Raw genomic sequence first — 20,000 nt, 5'->3', positions numbered from 1 at the left:
GAAAGAACCAATATATGTTGATTGGAGCATCAATGATGGTTTGTGCATATGTTTATTTAGTTTGTGATTCATCCATGTAAACATTTATTGCAATGTGTTTACTTGTTATAATGTATGTATCTCTTGTTATGCACACATGACATTCACTGTGAAAGGAGCTCTGTGAAAGAACACATTAAAGGAGTGATTCATATACTTTGGGATGAATCTACATGTTGTTTCTGTCTAAATCATTGAAATGGTGTCTTTCTATTTAAATAGGGTACAAAAGGTTAGCACACCCAATTATCTTCAACGGTGACTTGTACTATTTTCTCATTAGCTGTGTAGCTCGGTGCGGATCCCACAAATAACATGTTTAGACAGACAAGAGCAAAAGGACACGATCACAGCTAGTTATGCAGAGTAGAATCGCAGAGACGGCCACAGCTTCGGAAAACTCGGCGAAGATGAGAAAATTATTTTGCAAAAAAAAGTGACGGAAGCTGAAGTGTGAACAAATTAGTTCCGTTCTCTGCATGTGCAAATGCGTGTGTGTGTGTGTGTGTGTGTGTGTGCGTGTGTGTGTGTGTATGTGTGTGTATGTGCGTGCAGGCAGGGATGAAATGGAGTACAACGCGTACAAGAAGTGTACACTCAAGCCAACTGTCTGAATCTATTCCAACTCGTAGGTTGCCAAACACTACGATACGACTCACTCTTCTACCGTGTCTGAGGAGATGGGAGCACCAGTAATGTGTGCTGGGAATGAAGCTGGGGTCTGTCTCCATTCTCAAGGGTCCTCCACAACTACTGGGCCAGGCGACCCCATCAGGGACCCATCAGGGACCGCAGGCTGATGGCCCCAGGTTCTATGGTGTCAGTAGTATATTTCAACATTTCAATATCACGACAGTGAGTTTGTATCCTCTCATCAACTCCAGCCTTCCTCCATTCAAATCCATCCAATTTGTTTATGGAATAGCGTAATGATTAACTGATTGTTATTCTATGATTTTCAGAAGCTAAATACAAATCCTTGCATTCTTTGGTTTGTTCATTCTTACAGACAGGACTTAAAAAATAGAGAACGCAGCAAATGTTTCTTGCAGAATGCAAATAAATAAATCAGACTGATATTAAATTGCAAATTGCATTATCTTGCATTATCCCCAACCCTTCCCTCATCCTAGCTGTAATTTCTCTCTCTCTCTCTCTCTCTCTCTCTCTGTCTCTCTCTCTCTCTCTCTCTCTCTCTCTCTCTCTCTCTCTCTCTCTCTCTCTCTCTCTCTCTCTCTCGTTGCAGGCAACATGGCGTAGCCGTGACACTGTAATGTGAAATTGAAAAAGCCAGTCGGGTGTTTAAATATCTCATCTATTGCCGGCCCTTTGCACTAATGAAAACAATCTTTCACTGTTAAACTTGGACTGGGGGAAATGCATTTGAAAAAACATAAGCCTAGGTAGCTTGTCTAAAGCTAGATGAGAGGATGAGCAAATAGAGAGAGAGAGAGAGCGAGAGAGCGAGAGCGAGAGAGAGAGAGAGAGAGAGAACCAGGATTCATTTTTAATGCTGCTTGACACACCTGTACAGACATATTATATGACACGTAATGATAGAAATGCTATCTTGTGTTTTCCGATGTCTGCAATAGCTCCGATAAGGGGCTGACGAGCAAGCATGAAGACAGAACTAAGGCACCATGACTGCGTGTGTGTGTTGATCTGAGGAGAGAGCTCCTTTTTGGACCCCTCCAAACCGACACAGTGGTGGTTGGCTGATAAAGGGAATTGGATTACTGTGATTAATCTCATGTGTTATTTGTAATGTGTTTACGTATATGAATCAGTTAGCTAGACCGTCACCCCATCCCCTAACAACCCAACACAAACACACACACACACAGGATTCAATCTTCACTAACCTGATTTGGACTTTAAGTGTCAACTAGTTAAAAAATAAAAAAGCCATTATTGGATACACACTGGCAGTGAACTGTCTCTACACACACGTGCAGGTGCACACACATACATTTAAATGACAAGTCTCTGTCAGCTATCCAATTAATATTTGAGCTTACGCACATACATGCATGCGCACGTACACACACAAACTGCTGTACTCTATTTCAGTTGAGTAGCTACGGTTTGGTTTCCCTAAAGGTTGTTTTCAAGAAACATACGCACTGGGCGGACTCCAAACCAGGACACTCTGTTCCATGTGCATGTATCTATGCATGTCTGTCTCTATGCCCGGGTCCATGTGTCTATATATAATTAAATATATTAGTCCTTATTTCTATTTATGTATGCATGTGTCCTGATGTGTCTATCAAAGGTCCAAGATTTCTGTATGTGCTACCTTGCGTGTGTGTGTGTGTGTGTATGTGTGTGTGTGTGGGTGTGTGTGTGTGTGACTTTTTACCCAATAGCCAGGCCTACACAGACGCACGTATGCACGCACACGCACACACACACACACACACACACACACACACACACACACACACACACACACACAATCATTAAGGGACACCAGAAGGAAAAGCTAGCACCTGCAGGCAATAGGTCTGCAAGAACGTTTTCTTCTGACCTGTCCTACATTATTTATTTTTTCGTAATTATTTTACAATACAGATGAGTGTGTGCATGTGTGCATGTGTGTATGTTTGTGTGTGTGTGTAGATGTTGGTTTAATTGTATGTGTATGTGTACGTGTGTGTATATGTGTGTGTATGTATGTTTGTCTGTGTGTGTGTGTGTGTGTGTGTGTGTGTGTGTGTGTGTGTGTGTGTGTGGCCTTGGATGAGCCGGCAGCAGGCTGCAAAAGCATGAGCTTCGGTTTTCGGAGGCACCACATCGACAGCCGGGGAAAGAAAATGAAAAAATATCATGTCTGAAAAAGTGGATTTCATGACCTTGTCGATATAGCCTCCTACTTGCTGTTGCTCTAACTTCTCAATAGAACTCTGAAAATAGAAAATCGCTCCTAAAATCGATCCAACAGTTTATACAAATGCGTTTTCTCTCGCAGAGGCAACATTATGAATCCTCAGGAGAGAAAATGTGGAACGAACGAGCAGATTCATATTGTATTCAACCCACATCACCCAGTGGAATACATAAATAACAAAAAAAAGTCATGCATGCTATTGCATTATCTATCATTTTAGTGCATACCCTCCAAGCATCTTTATTTAAAACAAATGTAGCGACCGGTCTCCTAGTCATCGACTAGGTGTGTCCTAAATTATAGTTAGTTATGAAATAAACAATGCATTCTGGGATAAAAGGCTTGTTTCTGGCTTACATACTGAGTTGTTCTGAGATAGGGTGGCTTTAAGCGGCTTCTTAGCAGTGGATGTTAGGAAATCAATGAATGTACAACAAGTAGAAATGCTCTCACTGGGCCGGCAAATGAAAAGTTCCACCACTTTCAAATCTCTGTCATCACCAAACACAGTGTTGAATCCCTTCATCCCCACACACACACACACACACACACACACACACACACACACACACACACACACACACACACGCACACACACACACACACACATACACACACAGCTTAAGGCACACATACAGGCACACAAACACAACTCAGCACACACACACACACAACTAAAAGCACACATACATACACACTCAAGTGAATAGTTCATGACTCCTATGGGACCAGTTATAACCTGCAAGCCCAGCACTTATAGATCTCCCCTCTCCACACACACACAAACACACAGTATATATAGCAGCATCTTTGATTGCGTTTTACTATGTTCATTGCCACTTTTAATTGCCCAATACCACATGGTACTGCAATAATATCTGTGGAACTACCAAGTAGCCACACTATGCTCCAAGGCTGCAGTCTGCCTCAGCAACCATTTAGAAGAACATTATGCATTTGAACGAGCGAGAGGGAGGGATGCAGGGAGGGGGAGAATATAGTTGACTAATTGAAGGTGTGTGCGTAATGAAGATAGATGTTGGCGTAAACACACACAGCTGAGGGACCCCCGCCACACAGCTGTGTCGGCATGGGAAACCAAATTATTTATAATTAAGCGGAGGAATATTGATGATTAAGCGGCTCCTATCGATGATTATCCCCGCCTAATTGGCAGCAGCAGGACACGATCCGGCAGCGCTGTTGTGCGTACATGTTAGCATAAGCTATTGACAAAGCAGTTCAGAGAGACATGAAGAGACCCGACACACGACACAAAAGCTGACGAGCAACACCTTCGGTCCTTTATTGACACCCACAATAACCGATACACAACTCGATAGAACACAGAACAGAGTGCTGGGTGGCTGTGAGAACCCTTGATCTTGTGGAGGAGCCCCTAGTGTCTAGGGAGCTGTACTGTCTGTTCAAAACCATTATTCTGAGACACACTTTGACCGACGCCCCCCGGATGCAACGCACACAGGCATGCACCCAAAATATGTATGCACACAGCAGCAACGGACGCACACACATACACACGCCAAACAACAGAACGTTGACATTGATCGCTCAGTTGGTGCACATGAAGATGTTTGTAGGACCGCATGCACATGCAATGATATGATTGTGCCAAAAGTTTGGCTTTGATCAATAAATAACACATACACAGGTTCCACACAAACACACACAATCATGCACATATCAAACTGATGCACACAGGCAAACATGCACACACACACACACACACACACACACATACACACACACACACACACACACACACACACACACACTCACTCTCAGGCCAAGAAACTTAAACACACACATGTGTACGACCACAAACACACCAACACACACTCACAAGTGCGTGTAGAGAACAGTGTGGTAGCTGTGTGGTGGAGGGGTGTAATCATGGACTCCATGACAGAGATGGATGTTTCTTTAGCCATCGCTCCATCTGCCCCTGGAGCTGCCCTGCAAGGCGGTGTGTCCAACCATCCAAAATACATCATCCATCCATCCATCCATCTGAAATACATCATTCATCCATCCAAAATACTTAATCCTTCCATCTTAAATACAGCATCCATCCATCCAAAATATAACATTCATCCATCCATAAAAAACATTCTATCCATCCAAAATATATCATCCATCTATCCATCAATATTTCTCGTTCATCCAGCCATCCAAAATACGTCATGCATAAATCAATAATAATAATAATAATAATAATAATAATAATAATAATAATAATAATAATAATAATAATAATAATTCATTCATCATCCGTCCATCTACCAATGAATCCATCCGTCTGTCAGCCCATCCATTTCATCAAGCATTCGAGAACCTGCAGTAGGTCATTTTCTCCATGCTGGTATGCTGAAACCGTGAATACATAGATTGTTGTTGTGATTTGGACTCTAAGTATTGAGCATTTACAACAGCAACTACAACACATGGTTGGTTAGTACAGATTAGTAATGGTTAGTATGTTAGTTTGTTTTAGGGGCTCCCAGCGATTTGAATCATAACAGAATGGTTCCATAATGAAGAGCATCATGTTGCATTCTGCTATGGGTTAATGCAGGATACAATTAATCCCCTCCGAATTAAGCACATTTAGGAACTATAATGAATACATTTTTCATCATAAATCGTTCCTTGAGCAATGTAATTAAACAACAGCTCCATGCCCTTTTGACTTTTAGATTGTGTGCGTGTTTTGGTGTCCGTTTGTCCTTGTGTGTGTGTCCATGTGTCCTTGCGTGTGTGTGTCCTGTGCTTGTTGCCCAGCTACAGGGATATTGGGTTACCGTGCTAATTTATATTAATAGTCACTCCTTTTTTGTATTGTGTGAAAAATGTACAATGCCGATGACTCCCGTTTTTATGAAATTTCATAAAGGTGGCAACCCCCTTAGTTTCAGTATTTTTGTGAGTACAATTAGTTTAGTTAGTAGCGACCATGAGCAGGAGGATATCATTTTGATTAGGATCAGCCGTCATGCAGAAAGAAAAGAGGGATTACTCTTTTGAGGCTCAGCCAGAGGTCGGGCTGGAAGAAACCTCATGCAACACCCAAAGGTTTAAGCAACAAAGCGAGCTGTCTCCATGAATATTCCATGAGTGCGGACACTGACCACTCAACACACAGCCGGCACATATACTGTACATCTGTATGGGGGATGCACCTACTGGATTACTTTTTGGATGATTCCTTTTCAGCCCTATTGGCGAAACCTTGCTGGCCGATACCGTTTCCGATACCAGATATTTTTAGTACATATAATACATTTATTAATTTGATTATTTATAACAGCCATCAGATAGAAAATGTAAATTTTGTGACCAGCATAAGTGATAGTAGACCGTATATAAAACACTTGAGCATTGTAATATTATTATATTGCAATCTATACATTTTTGACTGGTTGATCCCTAATTTGCATCCTTATTTCCATCTCATATGTACATATCTTAGAGGCATGCATTGAATGTGCGCATTGTAGGCAGTTTTATCTCTGTCCCAGATACACCGGTAGAAAGATCACAAATTGCAGTTTATACTCATCTTCTGCCTTTGCTCGGCCCCCGCCTTGGCTGACATGGTCAAGCAAAGTGACAACTCATTGCTTACAAGCACCTTGGCTAAGCCAGCCATTTTTTATCAGTTCAACGCTCATTTACTGATCCTGCTGCCATCCAAAAGCAAATGCAGCAGAACATTGAGCTAAAGCGACACCATTCAAAAAACACATAGGGCATTGAGGTGCGTCTAATAGCCTGCGAGGCCAACCACATAGACACATCTGCAGAAGTTGACCGAATGGAAACGGTACATAGAGAATAGTAAAGAGTATGGAAACCACATGCATACGTTCATATGGAGTTGTAAAGAAAGGATTTTGATAAAAGTTTGCTGGTCTTGAAGTGGCCAGTGAGCGTCTAGTTAATCAATCTATCCCAATCCCATCCATCCACTAGGCTGAGGCCCATTCTCCCACCAAGCACAACCATGGGTATTGCATGGTCCTTCCTACTCCATTGAGCAAAAATACCAACGGCCGTGCAGTGCACCACCACACGGCAGTAACATGGAATGGAATTACTGCTAGCAACTGTGACATTGTGTGAAGTCAACACACAAAAAAACACAACACACACGTTTACGAACAATATCAGCCATTTTGGGGAGAGGGCACGTTCTCTCTCCCCCGCTGCGCTACGATATGGCCCACGGCGCAAGTCATGCTAAACCCGTCATGCAGAACCATTCGGGATCCCTTGGCCCAATGGTTTAGGTTGAGCACCCCTGCTGTGAACCTGAAAGCATGTCGAGAATACCCTATTACCACTAGTCGGGGTCTTTTTTTTATTTAAGGTGTGGACTCAGGCATGACTGCTAGTATTTGTGCATTCAAAAAACCAACCGCAATAAGGAAAATTAAACAGAAAAAAAACTGGAGTTTTAAAATAAAGGCTCCACCAAACTGGGGGTGAAATTTATTCCACAGCTACAGATATTGGTGTTCAAGGGGGAGGGACTGACGCCAGAGAGGCGGTGAAGAGAGGCTGCAGGCAGAGGAGAGGTATGGGAGCAAGAGGACTAGAATTAGGATGGAGTGAGGGCGGCGGTGCAGGGGGTCAAGCTGGCGTGGAACTGATTCACACAGAGTCTGTGGCGATGATCATACGTTGCGAGCGGAGAGAATAGAAGTCCGAAAAAAAGTTATCACTCAATAAATAGTAAATAGAGCAAGGTCAGAGGACACCAAAATACACACAAAGCTAAATATTGAGGCAGGAAAGAGAGAGAGATGTTGAGAGAGAGGGACTAAGTGGACTAAGTGGGAGAGCGTGATATTTGGCTGGAGTACACAGAGATACCGCCTGCATGGGCAGAGAGCCTCCGAACGCCAACTATCCAAAGTTTGAATTTGAATACAAAATCTGAAAGTGCTGTTGCATTTGTGTGTGTGATTGTGATTGTGTGTGTATGTGTGTGTGTGTGTGTGTGTGTGTGTGTGTAGGTGTGTGTGTGTGTGTGTGTGTGTGTGTGTGTGTGTATAGACAAAACACATTGCGTGTTTTGTCTATAGTGTGTTGTCAATGGGAATGAAAGAATTATGCCTCCGCAAAATCAGTGTGGCGATGTAAGGCAGATGTAAGGTGGCTTTGGGTGAAACGCCACACAGAGAAATGGATATTTTACTGGTTGCAGGTATATCTTAAAACAATCAGAGGCTTGATGAATGGTTGGTGGGGGCTGATGTATGGCCGGAATGGAAGTGGTATTTGGAGAAGGTTTGAGTCAGGGAAATGCACCTCATCAATCAGCGTGATTAAAGCTTTTGGCCGGAGCGAAACAAACTCACACACAGCCAAGGCCAGCCCTTAAAGGCACACACACACACTCCAGAACACTGCAGCTCCAATGCAGCAGAAGGAAATATTGATACACAGCAGCACACATTCAGTTGGTGTGGACGCACGTCACAATGTTAAGCAATGTTTCAAGAAAGATGGATGTCTTTCTGACCACAGTGATTGGCCCTCAGATATATACACAAGAGGGACACAACGGGAGTAGAAGCTTCTACTACTACTAGTCCTAATAATACTACAGTTCTACTGTGTTTTTCAGACATTTGTTTACTAGACTATAATAGGATTAGGGTTAAAAATGCAAAAATAATTTTGCCATTGGTAAGAATAACCTTATAAGCATCATTAACCTATATTTGTATATGTACTTATTGATGCACGTCGGAGATATTTCTATATTTATTATTTGAGTCACTGCAACATATACACTCGAGTGACTGTTACCCAGAGAGGGTTGTGAGTACACTCATGAATTTATGGGCTGTTCTCTACAATGGCAAACATAATGTTACCATTAAAATAGCAGCAGAAACACTCGCACACACACACATACACACACACACACACATGCACGCTGCACACACAAACACAGTGACATACCTTATACCTGCCCTGTGGCTAAATCCATTGTTGCCGACACCCTTAGTCCATGAATACAGCCAAATGTCACCAGGTCTATATGTTTAGAGCAAATAATGGCCAGCACACCACACACACACACGCCCACACAAACACACACACACATACAAAAGACAGATTATGGTCTTGAGAATAGGAGGATAGATGTGCCAGCAGAGTATTAGCATGCAACTAAGTGGAGCCGTAGCCACAAGGTTTCCATTGGAGATTTAGCCATTTGTATAAGGTGTTATGAGACCAATAACATTTTTCCGTTGGAAATTCTTCTTCTCACTTTTCAGATGTATTCCTCTAGAGTAAGAACCTATGTTGGTTACTCAAAGCAGTCATTTTGTTGTCAAGTGGGTTGTCATCTTCAGAACATCCTCTCTTATAATTCTACTTAAGGTTGTTGACCTGGTGCATGCAAGGATATTTCAAATCTCAAACATGAAACCAAGTTCACTGCCATCATTTACAAGCCAGAGAAGCAGCCTCATGAGGGAAGGAGTTCTGTGAGGAGATTAAAATGTGGGTTATGGCTGTGAGTTGTTGATATCCATCTAGCACAAAACATGTACATAGATACACTTGAATGGAGATTACTCTACAATGGAATTATCAAGATTTGTTCGTGCACACTCCAAAAGCCTTAATGAACATAGTCAGAAAGAGAGTATGGATTTCCTTTTTCAGCCATTTATGAAGGGTTTCATGTAACTGTGATAATAAATGCTCTTCTCGTTATGTCTGCTTGCGACAAAGTGGAACTAATCTGGTTAAATGAAGCCTAAATTATAATTGAACACAACTGGTAGCATTGATAGAAAATAGAAAATAGAAAATACCCTAACACACCCCTTCCTTCCCTCTCTGCAATCACATGCGTGTAACACAGACACACACGAATGTGCCAACCCACGCACACGCCAATGCATGTACGCACGTGCCCCCCCCCCCCCCCCCCCCCCACACACACACACACACACACACACACACACACACACACACACACTAACACAATCTGTCAGGCACTTGCAAACACACAAATGCTTCACAAGTTCAGTGGAGTGAAGCTTCATGTTTCTGCTCATCGCCTGGGGGGTAAACACAGATACATGGATGCTAATCTAAGAGCAAACACCACCTGTTTGTGCCGACGCGCAGCGAAGCGGTTTATGAACGGTAAACAGTTGCTCAGCGCATAAGTTCGTAGGTCAGTGCCATGCATACAGACTGATTTGGGGAAAAAACCCTTGCTGACTCATTTGACACCGCTCATAACCAAGCAAGGGCAACGGTAAACAAAGACAGTCATGAACCAAGCAGTAGATCATTGTAGCGATGGCTTCCGGCCATCCTAAGAGACACAGAAGAAGAATATTAAGAGGGCGATGTGATGCACAGAGCTGTTCAGAGAAACTTTTTCGGGGAAACCAGACATTAAAGGAAACCAGACAGCCAGCCCGAGTTGCTTGAACTCCAAACTCTGCATATGACACGGTGACGACCAGAGACCACAAGCACCAGCGCCTTACCTAGAACGCCCAGGCGGTAGTTGACGGTGATCACGATAACGTTGCCGTAGCTGGCCAGGATGCTCCCGTCAAACATGTTGCCGGTACCCTCCATGTAGGAGCCGCCATGGATGAACACCATCACGGGCTTGGGGCTGCCGCTCTCCCGAATGTCTGGTTGGGTGGAGGCCGGCGGGGTGGGCGGATGGAGGTGGGGTGGGGTCGGAAGGATGAGTCCGGACGAGGGGGAGAGGTAGGGAGGTAGGAAAGGAAAAGAGGGAGACTGATTAGACAGCAGATTGCAGGTGACAGCCCCGAGAGGTAATTTATTGTAGTTTTGGTTTGCCAATGGTGAATTAAGTCCCTCTCCTTAATTTTGTTACCTTTTTTATTTATTTTTCAAGTCATCTTGCCACAGCGGCCTTCTAGTTTTGAGACGGCATTAGTTTGGAGTGTCAAACCTTAATCCCACCGACCATGAGAGGCGTGACATGCTCTCGCTGATGGGAAATACAGTTAATTTTTTTGTATGTTTCATTCTCATTCAGATATTAACAAACTAGGATATTTAATAGGAGTGGGTCTGATTTTGGTTTTCATCAGGCAAACTGTCAGAAAAGATTTTGCAGCAATTCCGACATGTCATTTGATGAAGAAATGAAAGTAGCTTGATTCACTAGGTATGAAAAGCTATTAAAAACAGCACACTCTGACACTTTAATGAACACGGTTCACCCTATTTAAAACTTTTCCAGTTTATTTTGGGTAAACATAAAAATCACTTTTCAGCTGTCACGGTATACTTCATTGACTGGCTAACGTGCTGAGAAACAAATCCACTGAATACTGGAGTTGAACTGTAAAGCTCTCATGCCCTGACATTTTCAATGAATACCTAATTGTTTCCACCGCTATGATTACTGCATAGCACATCAATAAAAGTAAGTGGGAGTATTGTTTGTTTCATTGTCAATGAAAAGTTCAGACGGATAGGGTGTGTTGGGTTGGCACAGCAAAGGTGGCGTAGATTGATCAATAAATAAGGTTTGATGGGCTAAATGCACTGTAAGTTTGGATTGAAAAACTTTTTGAATTAGTTTTTGCTTTTATGTGGGACCTTTGACTGCTCTGATCTTATACAAACGCGCGCTCTGCGTCTAGAGACCAAACAATGCCTAAAGCTACGGCCACACAAAACGCGTAACGCGCGTAAGAGGAGTAGAAAATCAGCATTTTTACATAGGGAACCATTGGTTTAAGCGCGTAGATGTGTTTCACGCGCTAAAGCAGCGCGTTAGGCACGTTAGCCGCGTTTTTACGCACCTAATGCACCTACGTGCGGAGTTCAAAAAATGTAACTTTTTACGCTCCTACGCATGACGCTTAGCCACGATAGCCAATCAGCATTGAGCTTGACCCGACGTCACTGGCAGAGAGACGGAGGACGCACAGAAGCAGAAAGACATGGACGACCAAGTCATCGTTTCAGTGTGTTTCCTACGTTCCTCGGACTCCCACAACAAAAACACCGCAGCGATGGTGGTGATCTCAGCCATGTTTGTGGAGCAAAAGAGAAATAACGGGGGAAAATACGTTTTGGGCGGGCTCATCTAGCTGCGTAGGCGCGTTTGGCGCGTTGATCTATTTTTGTGACACACAAAAATCAAGCGGCAGGTTAGGCGCGTTACGTGCCTAAGCCTACGCGCCTAACGCGTTTGGTGTGACCTTAACAATTTCAGTATCTAGGCTTTTAAACAGAATGCAACGTCAGATGAACTTCAGTAAATTTCAGGTTCTGTTGTAGGAAACTCATATTGACATGATGCTTCTCTATAGGCATATTGTCTGTGTATATAGCTTGTTCACATTGCTTGTTTACACATACGATAAGTTAATTCCAGGATTCAGGTCATGTTGTCAAGGATATGTCTGTGAGTTCGTAAATGCGGTAACGGGCTTTACGCAAAAACTTGATTTGAATCTTGGGATCTTCTATGCATAGCTCATCCCCCCCACCCTTGACCCTACTTCCATCCACTGATCTTTGAAGGGGATCCTGCTGGTGGTTTTCCGCTTGTTTTTGATATCCTGCTTTTGAAATGGGCAGAATGGGGCGCTTTGAACATCATATCACTCCACTCAATAGAGGGGGGGGGGGGGGACTGGCTGAATACTGTCACAGCGATGCCAAGTGTGTGTGTGTATGTGTTTTTGCATGTGACAAATGCCAGTTGGGCACAATATTGAAGTGGAGTCAATTGTTGTACCAATGTGTCTTGGTGGAGGGTTGATTGAGTGATTGGGCGGAGTTTAGTGGGGAGGAGGGGAGCTGACATGAGGCGAGGAGGGGGGGGGGGGGGGGGGGGGGTGAGGTGAAATGAGGAGAGGAGAGAGGAGGGGGAGAAGGGGGGAGGTGAAATGAAGAGAGGAGAGAAGAGGTAATGTGATATGAGGAGAGGAGAGGGGGGGAAGGAGGTGAGGTGATATGAGGAGGGGTAATGAGGTGATATGAGGAGAGGAGAGGACAGGCGCAGATATGAGGAGAAGAGAAGGGAGGAGGGGAGGTGAAATGAGGAGAGGAGAGGGGAGGAGAAGACATGGCAGGAATGGAGAAGGGAGAAGAAGTGAGGAGAGGAATGCAGAGAAGAGAACATATGCGAGGAGTGTAGAGAAGAGGGGAGGAGTGGGGAAAGGGAAGCAGAGAGGAGGAGATGAAAGGAGAGGAGGGGAGACAACAGGACAGGAAATGGTTGGAGTAGAGGGCAGAAGGGGAGAATAAAGGAGAGGAACTGAGAGGAGAGGAACGGGGGGGAGCAGAAGGGAGGAGAGGAGAGGAGAGGACAAATGATGAAGACAAAAACAATGCTGATCTAAAGGTGATGGTGACAGGGTCATTGGAGATGGTGATGATGATTTTCCCATCAACGGATAAATGTTAAAATGATGAAGAATGTGAGAGGCAGTAATGAATGTGACAACAGAGACGACAACAATCATTACAAGGACTTGCATGATGATTAATAATGTTAATGACATTGGAGTCGGTAAGAGGAGGTTGGATTACAGTGTGCACAGACTGTAATAATAATAATAATAATAATGTGTGTGTGGCTGTAAGTCGATGCATGCATCTTCCTGTTTTAATGGATGAATGAGGTATGTGGGCTTACAATAAGTGTGAATAGCCTTTTGTCAGATTCATACATATATAATACATATTCTTTGTTGAATACTCGATTCTGATTGGTTAGAGCATCCTAAAGTATATTATTTCTGATTATTACACAGTTCTTTTCAATGCCGTGGAACGCTCCGTTCACTTGCATGGGCCCTTCATAACTTCCGGCGGTGAATTTTATTTGATAATTCACCGTTGCTAAGTATAATTGACCGTTGTCAAGGAAAGTGGATTTTTTTGCCGTCTTTCGTATCACTCCGCAAGTAGTCCGGTAACTTATCAACCCTAGCGTACTCGGTTGCTAAGCGACATCAACTTCTTTGGACTTTTTCTCTGCTGATTGACAATATGAATGCTGGTAACAAATAAATTGTAAAAAGACACACATTGTGAAGTTATTTTTTCGTTTTGGCAAGTAGCCGTGTAATAAGCGGGATGATATAGAACGCCGGTCATTATCGGGAAAATAAGCCCCGACAAGGTCTTGCTTTGCACTGAAGGGGCTTATTTTCAATAATAGCCACCACTATGAACAAGATGTACGTCGCCATGGACGCTATTTCCAGAGGTAGAATCAAACTAACTTTTTCATTATTAATGAAGTGAATGGAGGGTCAAAAGAAGTTGCAGTCAATTTACCCGAAGTTACACAACTATGTTATGAATAAAACATTGCGCATGTTTTTGATGGTGGGAGTAGATTTGAGGAAAAATATGCTAAATTGGTTAAACATTGCTGAAAAATACGGACAAACTGAAAAAAAGAATTGGCGCAAACATTTCCATTCTCCTCTTGGTTTATCTCAAGGAAAGGGCTTTTCTTAAATGAGAACGAGAGCAAATAGCAAAATTACATGCTGTGTGTGTGTGACTGCGTCTGTGTTTGTGTGTGAGTGTTTTCATGGAGATCACCACTATAATTAAAGATTTGTATTTTCTTCCTATGGACTTGGTCCACTGCAGATAGGAAGTCAACGGTAATTCTCGATCCTGTGCCTTTATAAGGTTTCTTCAGAATCCTGCACCTCTTTTCTGGCACTATAGAAATTGGCTTGTATTTAGCCTGGCATTGGTATATGGGATTTGTGTTTCTGAAGCACAGATGGCCATCTATTTCCATAATTCCATTAAGGCTATTAAAATAATATGCAAAAGGTTTCAATGAATGTGACACACACTGCAATAAAAAAGAAAACGGTACATGGGTTAATCTTGTCATGTAGTGTACCCTTGCTTAATATTTGTGAAAAATGATATTCAGGTTAACAACAAATATAGAACAACTTGCTGCTAGTGATGTAATGCATTCTGGGAAAATAATGTTGCTGTGTTCGTCCACTGTCTTTAATTTCCCACCCTATATTATGTTGCTGTATTATGTGTGATACTGAGGGGGTGGGAGACCCAGGAGGTCTTGGAGGCTGTGAGCACCGTTCAAAGCATAGCTTGGCACGTCTCCATTGCAGTATATCCACATTTATCCCTCCAGTCTATGCCAGTCCATTAACCAGTCAACACATTTTTTAAAACGATGAATGAAAAAAGAAACCCGCTTTGCACAAATCCTCAGCTCTCGGGAAGTGTCCTGTTTACATCTTGGTTCCGGATACAAAGGGATTACAAGCACCAGATTTGTGGAGCATAAAGAGATAGAAAGAAAACAATTCAATAAATAGAACTTTGTGATGTTGCGGGGTCAAGGAATTGGACCGGTTATAGATTTAGCATCACCAAGGCAACAAGGGGGGTCAAAGGTGAGGAGCCCAATGCTATCGCCGAAGGTAGGGATTTAAAAGCTATCAGAGCCCTCGGAATATGCCTTGAAGTGTTTGTGCACGCGTGTGTGTGTGTGTGTGCGTGTGTATGTATATATGTGCACGTGTAAAAACAAAAAACATTGTGGTGTAAAACTTTTAATTCAGGGATCCATCTAATGTGGGCCACACTGTGTGTGTTTTTGTGTGTGTGTGTGTGCGTGTGTGTGTTGCATGTTCAACTCTGAATGTGTTTGAGAGCTTGTATGTGAGTGCACACACGCTAACGTCTTTCGGAGCTGTGCGTTTGTGTATGTGTGTATATCTGCATGTGCATATTTACTTGCAAGTGTGTGTACGCATGTATGTTTGTGTGTTGGGCGCACATGGTAGCGAGCACCCACGCCAGCTCCAAAGGAAAACAGCATGGTGGCGCACATCAAAGAGATCTTGCTGTTCTTAAGCCTCATTTGGATGTGATTGCAGTCTTGGTGGATGCATTATACAGCAGAGGTGCCTGATTAGGGCTGCTCTGGCTACTGCGAATGCTGCACAGCGGCAGCCTTCCGGGGACAGGAGTCCGTCTTCAACCAAGGATGCTGCGCTCCAAGTGCTGCTTCTCAATAGCAGGCCGCCTCTTAAGGAGAGGTCCAGCGTCGGCTAGACTTTCTTAATGTGAGCGAGTGTTCGCAGATATGTTAATACAATTTAGTTCAAAGGGAGAGGAGTTTATTTTCGCAATGGCTTCAACCGCGCTTCCCCATCGCCGAAGAAAGGAGCATTTGTGGGTTCCAGTTCACGGTTTCTGTTTGTAGCGCGTCAAAAATAACAAAGTCATACCTTCATGGAACGAGGCAAACAGAGCATGAATGTAGCGACGGCTGTGTACTTTTGCTTGCATCGCATAGGACACGAGTCTATTGTGGACTGCGGAAAATGCTAAAATGGTTGTCTGTCTCGACACTGCCGTGTGCTTTGGGTTTCAGTGTAATTGCCTTGATTTCACTGACGCAGATTGCATTATTCTCTCTGATGGGAGGCATCACGTTGAGTAAAGAATGGCCATTTTGAATTTATATAATTTCTTCAATTTCAAGGTTAATCTGACAAATACAGAGCGAGGATTCAGCTCTAGGTTGAAGGTTGTTGTGTTAACTAGTATCAAATGTATACGACCATGCATATATGTGTGGGCAGGTAGGTCAGCATGAAGGGCAGGGATGCTCTCGGGTATTTATACTTTGTACTATCTTTATTGCTTTTCTCAGAAGAGCTGGCAGAGATGGGTCAAATACATGTAGATAAATACATATATATATATATATATATACTTGTGAGGGTGGATCGGTACGTGTATTTGTATTGAACCATATACAATCGGGTTGAAGCTGCATTGATTGGTACGTACTGCGAACGGTTCAAGACCTTCCAATACCAGAGTTCAATAGTATAAAAAAGTTTAAATCAGAAAAGAAAGTTAGAAATTGGTTGAGAGGTTAGGGGGTCATGGCCCCTCTCCTCCCCGAGTACGCTGCCAGTGTCCAAAATCGTCTCAACTGAAAACATTGATGAGACAATCAGTGGAACGAGGCAAACAAATGAAACGGCCGCCAGAAAAGCAGCAGCCTTCACGCATCACCACGTGGAGGATTCCAGAGGGTGAGGTCCAGAGCTACACAGTGCTCCCCTTACTGCTTGTTACATTACGGTCGGACAGGGCAACAAAAAGCCCAGTTACACTTTGATGACATGTTGATAAGACTAATCTTTAAAAAAGAGGGGCTATTCGTATAAGGCGGCAGTGTGAAGGGGCGTGGCTTGGCATTGGCTGCAGACAGGGGGGCTGGGCGGCTCAATCTGGGGAGCAGACGCAGCTGTTGGATGGGAGTATAATGAGCAAGCAGGATATATATATATATATATACATATATACTGACGGTATGTGTTCCTCTGGCAAAGTGAGGTCGGGTCCAGGTCTGTACCGACGCAAAGTGTGTGACCGTGTACTGTGAATGTTGTTTCTGTGAGCCTGTCCTGCACGTCAGTTTGAGTGGAGTTGGCGGCACTCGCTGTCCACTTAATAATGAAATACATTATTGCCAAAGCAAGCTCGCTCACTTTGAACCCAGCAGCAGAGCAGGGCGTGCTACAAAGGCACTGCCGTGTGACTTATGTCTGCAGCCCAAGTTTTAAAGCAGGCACTACCGTTTTGTTTATGTTTCCATGTTCTACTGGGATCCAAGCTATCCAGGTTGTTTATTGTAGACATAATAAATTGGGAAATTTTAATACAAAACAAAATGTTGTGGGGCTTCCTTTGTTGACGCATCAAAACCGTGGCCCACTGGTGACACACGTTTTGTGACAGTACGGCCCACACCTCTCTTTATATATATATATATATATATATATATATATATATATATATATATGTATAAAAAATATATATATCTATATAAACACATACAGACCTACTAGAGTACTCATGAACACAACCACCTTGATCTTGTAGCTCCTTCAAATTAAGAAGCTGCTTCCATCCACGGAATAACACAATAGATCGTTTTATGAAGGCTTTGAATTTAGATTTTAACTAATATTCGTTTTTTGTTTCTAGATCAGGGCATTTATTAGTGTTTTGTTTGTTAAATTAAACTGTAAAATGCTCACTGTTTTGGTTTGACACTCCAAGCGAAAACTGATTTCAAATAAATCAATGAAAGCCTATGCATGTGACTCTGAAGAATAGTTATAAATAATTTCTTTTTTTACGTTATTTGAAAAACGAAACAAAGAACAAACATGCAAAATGTGTAAATTAATAAAAGTAAATGTGTTAAAAGGGTTAATAGTATATTGACATATTCCCTGCAAAAATGCGACATAGAAAAATAAAAACAAATGTAATTTAAAAAAATTGAAAATTCAAGCAGCAAGTTAGTTTATTAATTGGTCAATGATTGGCAGTGAACACGTAAACATACTCTTTAGACACCAAGCGGATAATAGGACAAAACACATCCAGCCAAAAAAAAGGAGAGTTTACGAGTAAAGAGCAAAAACAAAATGCCTCCGTCACTTTTAGAAAAAAAGGACAAGAATTTAAGAAAATCAAAGAACGAGAAAAAAATGGAGAGGAAAAAGGGTTACATTTTGTTTCCCTTGTCATGCAATTTTTCAGTTTGGCACCGGAAGAAAAAAAAAATACCTTCGTCGTCCGTGCGGTCATTATCGCCTAAATCATCTGTGTTTTTCTTTGTAAGGGGACCTATAAGGACCAAGAAGGAGAAGATTGAGGAAAACAAGATGACAAAGAACACACAGGCTTTTTTCTCAAGAGATAAGAAAATCTTTCACCCGTGATATTTCCTTTTTTTGGTTGGAAAAATCTTCAGTACGATACTGAATGGGCAAAGTAGTGGTAAAACATGACCACTCCCGATCTCTGCTGGAACTGTTTTGCATGTACTTATTAGCATTTCAAATATAACAGTTTCAAGAAAAGAGGGCTTTGGTAAAAAAAGGAAGAAAAAAGAGAAAGCTGATAAAAAAATATCAGTTTTGCCTGGTGAGGAGAGAGAATTAAGCAAGTGAAATACATCTTGACATCACATGATTCAGATGGACCTTAGAGTAAGTCAGGACACACATAGTAACATCAGTATGGACCAATGTCGAGGACATTTTTTCCACATTTCAAGGTGGTAAAACGCTGATGAACTGTAAATAAAAAAGCAATTCAATAGAAATTGGTAAAAGCATAGCAATTATAGCAATTTTCATTATAATAATCTGTCAATAGATCGATCGAGAGAGAGAGAGAGAGAGAGAGAGAGAGAGGGAGACAAAGAGACAGAGAGAGAGAGACAGAGAGAGCAAGAGAGAGCTTATTATTCTGCATATTTGTTAATATTGTACACAGGAAAGATTATGATTTACTAATTTATCCTTGTTTTTTGTAATAATATGAATTAATGCAATTTTATATTGCAAAACAAAGTATCAAACTGTAACGATTGTATGTTTGTGTGTGCGGCTGTGTGTGGGTGCATGTCTGAGTGTGATTGTTAAGCAGTCAACTCGCTGTGTGTATCTGACTGCGGGGGAAGTGCTTGTGAGGCGTAATGTACGAGCACTGAGTAATCCGTGCTTAGGAATTTTAATGAGGGAAACAGAGAGACAAAGAGGGAGGATTGTCGAGGAGTGGAAATCGACCTCTCACCTCACACTTCCAAATATATTTTAGAATCTATCTGAAAAATGTATTAAATATGTGAAATTGGACAGTGCGGATCCAATGTGTGCATTCCAAAAATAATAGTTGATTGTTTGAGTTTAGGTAATAACGTTAAAACAGTGCAGAAAGAAAACATCATGTTTCAAGTGTATAATAAAATATTCTAGGAGTAGTCAGGAGTTTGAGTGATGTTTATTTGTGTTAGTGTCTGTCTCTCTCTCAGAAAAGCAGAAGAAAATAGCCTTCTATTTCAACAGCTAACATCCTCCGTTAACAGCCTCCTTCAAAAGCTCACGTAAGGTCGCCCATACTATACATAAAACACAAAGAGACATAAACAAACAAGGACACACACAAGCGAACACACATG

General features: G+C 42.3%; 1 protein-coding gene across 1 annotated transcript in view; it reads right to left on the bottom strand.

Annotated features, from left to right (window-relative positions):
* Window positions 1-20,000, bottom strand: part of nlgn1 (neuroligin 1) — a gene marked incomplete at both ends in the record, with an annotated part of 147,561 nt that overhangs the window by 77,831 nt on the left and 49,730 nt on the right. The window contains 2 exons of the mRNA XM_079739631.1: window positions 10,483-10,635; window positions 18,602-18,661. Coding sequence (XP_079595757.1) covers window positions 10,483-10,635; window positions 18,602-18,661 — 213 coding nt within the window. The remainder of the gene's footprint in view (window positions 1-10,482; window positions 10,636-18,601; window positions 18,662-20,000) is intronic.

The sequence above is a fragment of the Pollachius pollachius genome, assembly GCF_949987615.1.
Source record: "Pollachius pollachius genome assembly, chromosome: 7".
In the NCBI taxonomy this organism is placed as follows: domain Eukaryota; kingdom Metazoa; phylum Chordata; class Actinopteri; order Gadiformes; family Gadidae; genus Pollachius; species Pollachius pollachius.
This window is presented reverse-complemented; position numbering and strand designations above follow the sequence as displayed.